At 43.5% G+C, this 7,492-nt stretch overlaps 1 protein-coding gene across 1 annotated transcript; it reads right to left on the bottom strand.

The window, feature by feature from the left end:
• Positions 1-2,214: 2,214 nt before the first annotated feature.
• LOC128282155 (uncharacterized) lies at positions 2,215-4,998 on the bottom strand. The gene is made up of 3 exons (XM_053020325.1): positions 4,672-4,998; positions 4,291-4,385; positions 2,215-3,607 (listed from the first exon to the last, which is right to left on the bottom strand). Exons 1-3 carry the CDS (start codon positions 4,996-4,998, stop codon positions 2,215-2,217), a joined length of 1,815 nt encoding a protein of 604 aa, XP_052876285.1.
• Between the last annotated feature and the right edge of the window lie 2,494 nt (positions 4,999-7,492).

Here is a 7,492-nt window from a genome sequence, read left to right as displayed (position 1 = left end):
GATCAGCCAAGTTGTATGGTACAACATGTATTGTCTCAGTCTTCGGGTTGTCCAAATCAAGGCACAAGACAACTTTTCAATGAACAGTATCTCGTCTCACATTGATAAACTTTTACCGAGGTAATATATCGCTTTTCTTTCCTTCCGATTCATCGTGTTGGCCAAGCACGCATCCCATAGAATTTTCAAATACCGTCAAATACTGATATCAATGGCTTATCTGGATTAGGTGGTGTCAATACTGGGGCATTGGACAAATATTGCTTAACCTTGTCGAAAGTCTTCTGGCATTCCTCGTCCCAACCACCAGGGGTTTCTTAAGGAGACGGAATATGGGGTCACATTTTTCAGTTAGTTGTGAAATAAACCGAGCGATGTAATTTAATCTTCCTAGGAATCCTCGGACTTCCTTTTGAGTGCGTGGTGGAGGTAATTCTTGTATGGCTTTGACTTTATCTCGGGTCAATCTCAATCCCTTTTCACTAACTATGAATCCAAGTAGTTTTCGGACACGGCTCCAAAGGTACACTTATTGGATTGAGTTTCATTTGGAATTTTCTCAACCTCAAAAATAATTTCCTCAAGACTTACACATGCTCCTCTTCATCCGAGATTTGGCGATCATGTCGTCAACATAGACTTCAATTTCTTTATGCATCATATCATGAAATAGGGTTACCATGGCTCTCTGATATGTTGCTCCGCATTTTCAATCCGAACGGCATTACTTTATAGCGAAGGTTCCCCACATGGTCACAAATGTGGTTTTATTCATGTCTTGAGGATGCATTTTGATCGATTGTACCCCAGAAACCATCCATGAAGGAGAAAAGTGAGTAACTTCTTTGTGTTGTCCACTAAGGTGTCGATATGAGGCAATGGGAAATTATCTTTCGGGTGGCCTTGTTTAAGTCTCTGTAGTCTACACACATCCGTACTTTCCCATCTTTTTTAGGGACGGGGATGATGTTGGCTACCCATTCTGAGTACTTAACTACTTGTAAGAAACCAGCATCAAATTGCTTCTTGACCTCCTCTTTTATTTTTAACGAGAACATCGGGCCGCATCCTTGAAGCTTTTCTTTGGGCGGCTTGCATTCTTCTTTGATGGGGAGCTGTGTACCACAAGGTCGATTTAGCCCGGGCATATCTGATATGACCATGCAAAGACATCCTTGAACTCTTGGAGTAACTCAATAAGGTCCGCTTTGTCTACGTGGTGATGCAAGTTTCGATCTTTACTTCTCTTCTTTCTAGTTCATCTCTCAAGTTCACGACTTCTACGGTCTCTTCGTGGGGTAGAATCATTTCTCCTTGCGTTCTACCATCCTCGACAAATCGGGGATAAGTTACAATCATCGTCATCTCCAAAATCCTCGGATCCTCTAGACACATATCGCGCTCAAGGGAGACTCGAATTAATAGCAAGGTCACTCACATCGTTGATATCCGGAGACTGTTTTGGGCGTAAAGGAAGATGCAAAGAACAAAAAATCTAAGAACAATGGCATGTACGGTATGATTATGAATGAAAGAATATTTGCCTTGAATAAGACGAAAGGATGCATTTCATTGAAATAACGATTTGAACATAGGCCTATTTCACAAAAGACACTTATTACTCCTAAGCCTAGGGTAATAAGCGTGTTTTGGGCATTACTCGTGTTAGTTTTAAAGACTACGAGGAATCTCTTCCATGATCAATTATTCAAAACACTTTACGGCTCATAAGGGCGAATGCCAGTCCCATCCTCTTCTCCAGTTCCTCCTTCGAACGTGGCATTAATGCTGAAGTTTTCCCTCATTTCTTCGGTGGACTCTTGGCCTGCCAATCTTCCTTCGGCATAAATAGTTCCTCCTGACACAAATGTTCTGGATATATGGGGAAAGGTCATTGGCTTCCATTTAACCTCTTCCCCGTTCAAACGCGCTCTTCTCCTTTCTCGTTTCTTCTCTTGCTCCTCTTTCTTTTGTCTTGCATCTGGCTTGAATCCTAAGCCAAAGCGGTCCCGTTTGTCCGTGAGCATAGGTACTTTGACCCTTCCTTGTAGGCTTCTTCCAAGTCCTTTTCCTGGCAAGGCTCCCTTCCCAACCATCAGTTGTAGTCCCATTCTTGTGGTTTTGGAAAGTCTGGGTGTTGGGACTTTATTTCCTTCGACAACAAAGGTCGCATTTATGAATTCCAACGATCGAAAAGAACATTCTATGGCTTCATCATCGTCCCCACATATGGTGCGTTCTCGGTAATGATGCAATGATGTCTTCCTCCGCATTTATGGTCACCAATCGACCTTCCGTTATAAGTTTAAGCTTCTGATGTAATGATGACGACACTGCCCCTGCCGAGTGGATCCAAGGTCTTCCCAATAGGCAATTGTAAGAGGGTTTAATATCCATTACTAAGAAGTCTATCTCGTACGTGCTAGGACCGATTTGAAGGGGTAATTCAATCCTCCCCATTACGTTTCTTTCAGTACCGTCAAACGCCCTTACTACATTTTGGCATGTCTTCATATGGGAACTATCCACGGGCAACCTATTCAGTGTGGATAGGGGTAAGACGTTTAGTGCTGATCCATTATCGATCAGTACCCCCGGTAATGTGTATCCCTTGCAACGCGTGGTAATGTGCAGGGCCTTTGTGGACCCCATGCCTCCTAGTGGTATTTCGTTGTCGTTAAAGAAAATAAAATTGTCAGCGCTGATATTGTTGACCAGGCGGTCTAGTTTGTTGACAGAGATGTCATGCGCGACGTATGTCTCGTTCAGCACTTTCATTAACGCACTCCGATGCGTTTCTGAGCTCAAGAGTAAGGCCAGCACCGAAATGCGAGCTGGTTGCTTATGTAGCTGTTCAACGATGCTGTACTCACTGTGTTTTAAAAATTTTAAGAATTCCCTGGCTTCATTCTCGGTTACTGACTCATTAACTGGCGATTCGAACTCGACCATCTTTTCTTTCCTTTGCTCTACTGTCGGGACCTTTTCTTTGACAATTTTGGTTCCTGTGCCTTCGGGAACATAACGTCTCCCACTGCGTGTAAAAAAACCTACATCTTGGTTTTCTTGTGAAGCACTGGCCGGGCTCTTCTTTCCTGGGATCGTCACATTGCAGCTGTAATTCCATGGTACCCTCTTGCTATCTTTATAAGGGAAAGCAACGGGCTTCTGGATCACGACTTTGGGTGTGACTTGGGTCCCATCTTCATTAGTTCTTAAGTGTGATATGATAACCAATGGGTGGTTGATTTCGCAAGCGTTTCTCGTCGACCCTTCTTCGGAGGCACATACGTCTACTTCTTCCTGGTTCTTGACATATTCGAAGAATTCCAGCTCCTTATTATCCATCAATCCTTGTACTAAAGCCCTGAATTGGCTGCATTTCTGGATCTCATGGTCCTCTTGATCGTGGAACTCACAATAATTCTTCGCTTCTCGAGGCTTAACCCCCGAATTCTGCGCCATCAAACCTCTTTCCCCTATTTTCTTCCATACTTCTTTCAACGGGGTATTCACTTCTGCAACATTCATCTTAATTTCCTTCCCTGAACTCTCGATTATGGCATTTATACCCTTATCCCCATGATTCGGTAATGGGTTTTCTGCACTAGGTGTATCATCAAATTTCACGATGCCCATGTTGATGAGTCTTTCAACTAGCTTCTTGAAAGTGGTGCAGTTTTCTATCGAGTGCCCTGTGGCTCCTGCATGGTATTCGCATTGGGTGTTTGCGTCATACCACTTGGGGAATGGGGGTTGCATTGGCTTTAGATAGAAGGGCGACACTACATGGGCATCGAATAAGCTCTGGTACAATTCCTTGTAGGACATCGGGATAGGAGTAAACTGGACTCTTTCCGTGTTAGGCCTTGGGTTGAAGTCCCGTCTTGCGAACCTCGATGGTGGTAGTCACCACTTTGGTTGGCTCATGGTGGTGGCTTATTATACATACTCATGTTGTTCACATCGTTCTCTTTCCTTCTCGGGGTTGATCTCTTAGCACTTTCCCCTGCTTTAATCCTTCCACATCTTATCGCGTTCTCTATCATTTCTCCAAGACATTACTATGTCTGAGAAGCTTTAGTAGCGCTCCCTAGCATGTGGTTAATGAATGGAGCCTTCAGCGTATTGATAAAGAGCATGGTCGTTTCTTTCTCCAGAAGAGGTGGTTGAACTTGCGTTGCTACCTCTCTCCATCTTTGGGCGTATTGCCTAAAACTCTCATTTTGTTTCTTCTCCATGTTCTGTAATGTGACTCTATCAGGGGCCATGTCTGTCACGTGACTGTACTGCTTCATGAAGGCCTGTGCTAAATCCCTCCATGAGCTGATCTGGTTACGACTCAGCTGGTTGTACCACCTAGAAGCGGCCCCAACCAGACTTTCCTGGAAACAGTGGATCAATAGTTGGTCATTATTGACATAGGCTGCCATTCGTCTGCAGAACATAGTGATGTGAGCCTCGGGACAGTTAGTCCCGTTGTATTTCTCAAATTCTGGGGTCTTGAACTTGGGAGGGAGTACCAGGTCTGGAACCAAACTTAATTCCTTAGCGTCGATTCCACCACGATAGTCGGTGTTTTCCATTTCTTTAAATTTTTCTTCCAACCATCTACATCTTTCCTCAAGCTCTCTCGGGAGTTCTACCCTTGTCTTTTCTCGCTTCTATTACTTCATCGAGATTGAGGACCACGTGGTTGGTCGGATTGTCCCTGATTGGAGCCCGAACGGTCGATAATTCATCTGTGCGAGACACGGTTTGAAATGGTTTAGGCACGATTGTGGTGATGGCCTTCTTGGGTACACATCGGGTTGTGTCTCGAACGTCTCTTGGGACAAACCACGGAGGGTAGACGGGATCTTCGTTGTCATCTCCATTATTGATTATGGGGCTTTTCCCTTTTTCTAATCCACCAGCCAATAGACGCGTTAATTGATCCATCATACTCCTTTGGGACTCCAGCATCTGGTCCCTTACATCTTGTTGGATTTTGGCCATTTGTTCTTGCATACGATTTGTAGTTGATCCTGCATCTCTTTTGCATTTGTTCCAATCTTTCTAACCTTTGATCCATTGCTTTTGTTTTCCTCTTGTACCGTAACGATGTTCGTGGTAATCGCCATGATTTTTAGGGTTTCTTGTAAGTTTTAGTGCGTATGATGCAATGCTGATGCATGAATGCAATGAATGAGATGGATGCAAAAACAGCGTTGATTCCAATTCGATTTCATTAGAGTAACTTTTCTAGAAAACAAGTTTCTTTACATAAAATAGATTACATATAAGGCTTGGCCCTGATACTTAAGGCCTTAACCTGTCTAAGAAGCCAAGCTAGCTTTTGGCCTCGGTCCGACTCTGACTCGTATTTTAAACTCAAAGACATCGGCTTGTACTGCTAACGTTTGCAAGTGGTCAGCCACTTCTCGTACTTGAGTCAAAGCCTCGCCCATGATGTAGTCCCCTGCTCGACTTGGTCTTGGGATTGATGAAGTTGCTCCTTCCATCGCTCGTTATTTACTTGAGGAGTTCTATCGAAGTTCACGATTTTGCGGTATTGTTTTGAGTTCTTCTATATTCTTTTTAAATTCTTCGATTACATTCGACTAGCTTTCAACTCGATTGCGAGAATTACGCGAGCGATCTTGGTTCAATAACCTTTCTAACTCGATATCCGGATCTTTAACCCTTCTTTCTCATTCGACTTTCTATCAAACTTCTTTTGAGTACCTTCTCGAGCTTGAGCATCGCGAAATTTTTCCTCCCACGGTTGGCTTTGCTTTGCTCTTCTTTAACTTCATGTCGCCATTGTTCGGATGTTTTTCCTAACCCACGGTTCTCATTGATCTGCAGACTTCTTATAGTCCGTTTTAAACCTGTCTAAGTCCTCTTGACCTTGTTTTTCCCTTTTACGAGTCTTTCACTTCTAGTTTCGGGCATCGACGTCTAACCCTAATCGCATCTTTTCTTCTTTCAAATGCTTGATCCTTTTTCTAGCTCAGACTCTTTCTCTCGAAATCTTGCTCGATGATTTCCAGCTCGGATGGGATTACTTTCAAGTGCTCTTCTATTGACCGAGGATTCCTTGATCGATGTAGGGATGTTTTCGTTAATCCTCTGATTCCACCATCGGTCGTACTCAGGAGTAGTCATGGGATTGGCAGCAAACTTCTTTATTTTACGAGTTTGGTTCCAGGCATTTGATATCTCGCGAACTTTCTTTTTGTAATTATTCCCTGTGAACGTGAACTCGCACTGGGCTAACCCGTATGTTGGTGGTGTAAACTGTCTGGATCTGTATTGTCGCAATGCAAGCAGAGGAGCGTATTCGACGGCTCCCATACTCCTAACAAGGGAACCCAATCAAAATCTCCGCATCGATATAATATTTCATCAGGGACCATCCACGGGGCTCTCCATTCAACATCTTCTTCTCGCAGATTTTGGAGAACCGTCATCCAATTTTCTTCTGTTACATCATCTCGCCTCGGTGTAGCCACTAACTCTTTCAGCGGAGAGTAATTTTCAGAGAAGATACGATATGAGACCTTTTCCACTTTCCAAAAATGGTTGTGGAACCAGGATAGCAAGAGCTGTGCACATCCAATAAATCTCCTTCACCGCTCTTCTACAAGCATTTAATGATCTGAAAGTTTCCGCCAAGATTGCGGGTGCAGTGTGGTTCCTTTACCCACCTATCAAAAGGTCAACAACGACCTCGTCTACATGCCCCAAAGCCTTGGGGAAGATGACCAGTCCATAGATGCTCAAGGCGAAGACATCTACCCTTTTCTTCACGTTGGGGTGCGCTAAGATTAGATCCCTCAGGTTCCTCCATGGGATGCATTTACAATCTCCTTTTTGTTTGATCCGGGTTGTCACCCACTGTTCGCTCATCCCTGTGATGTTCATCAGTTTTTTTGAAAATGCTGGGACATTGGCAGGTCTGGTATAAATTCTGTCTATCTGAATCTTTAGGCAACGGAGCAAGGTCGTGTATTCTTCTATAGTAGGTACCAAATCTACCTTCCCGAAAGTGAAGCAACTGTAAGCAGAATTCCAATATTGGGCAAGGGCTCGAAACAGGTGCTCGTCTACCTTGACATCAAGCAGATAAGGTAAATCACCGTAATGACAATAGAATAACTGCTTGACCTCGTTGTCCCATTGGTTCCATATTTCTTTCAACTCTTGGAGATTATTCTGGGTTACGCTGATCCGAGTGAGATTCCATAGCTCTGACACATACCCCTTGGTAAGACTGTCACCTTTCTCTTGTTGTGTTGTCTCAAACCCATATCCGGACAAGCGTTGTCTTCTACTTTATCAAAAACCCTTTTCCATGATAAGCTATCTATTTAGGAACCGAACACGAATCAACACCTTTTATGATGAAAATGCCATGCAAATACAAATGAAAGTAAAACAAAGAAAGTCAGTGTTTATGCACAGTTCAAAGCAAACGAAGAATAATAAATATAGCACTTGCTCAGTA

The sequence above is a fragment of the Gossypium arboreum genome, chromosome 10 (genome assembly GCF_025698485.1).
Source record: "Gossypium arboreum isolate Shixiya-1 chromosome 10, ASM2569848v2, whole genome shotgun sequence".
In the NCBI taxonomy this organism is placed as follows: domain Eukaryota; kingdom Viridiplantae; phylum Streptophyta; class Magnoliopsida; order Malvales; family Malvaceae; genus Gossypium; species Gossypium arboreum.
This window is presented reverse-complemented; position numbering and strand designations above follow the sequence as displayed.

Coding starts and splice junctions, on each gene's coding strand:
- LOC128282155 (XM_053020325.1), bottom strand. CDS start 4,998: ATGGCCAAAATCCAACAAGATGTAAGGGACCAGATGCTGGAGTCCCAA. Junction 4,386..4,671: donor TGGTCCTCAATCTCGATGAA/GTAATAGAAGCG, acceptor CACTGTTTCCAG/GAAAGTCTGGTTGGGGCCGC. Junction 3,608..4,290: donor GCACAGGCCTTCATGAAGCA/GTACAGTCACGT, acceptor TGATACACCTAG/TGCAGAAAACCCATTACCGA.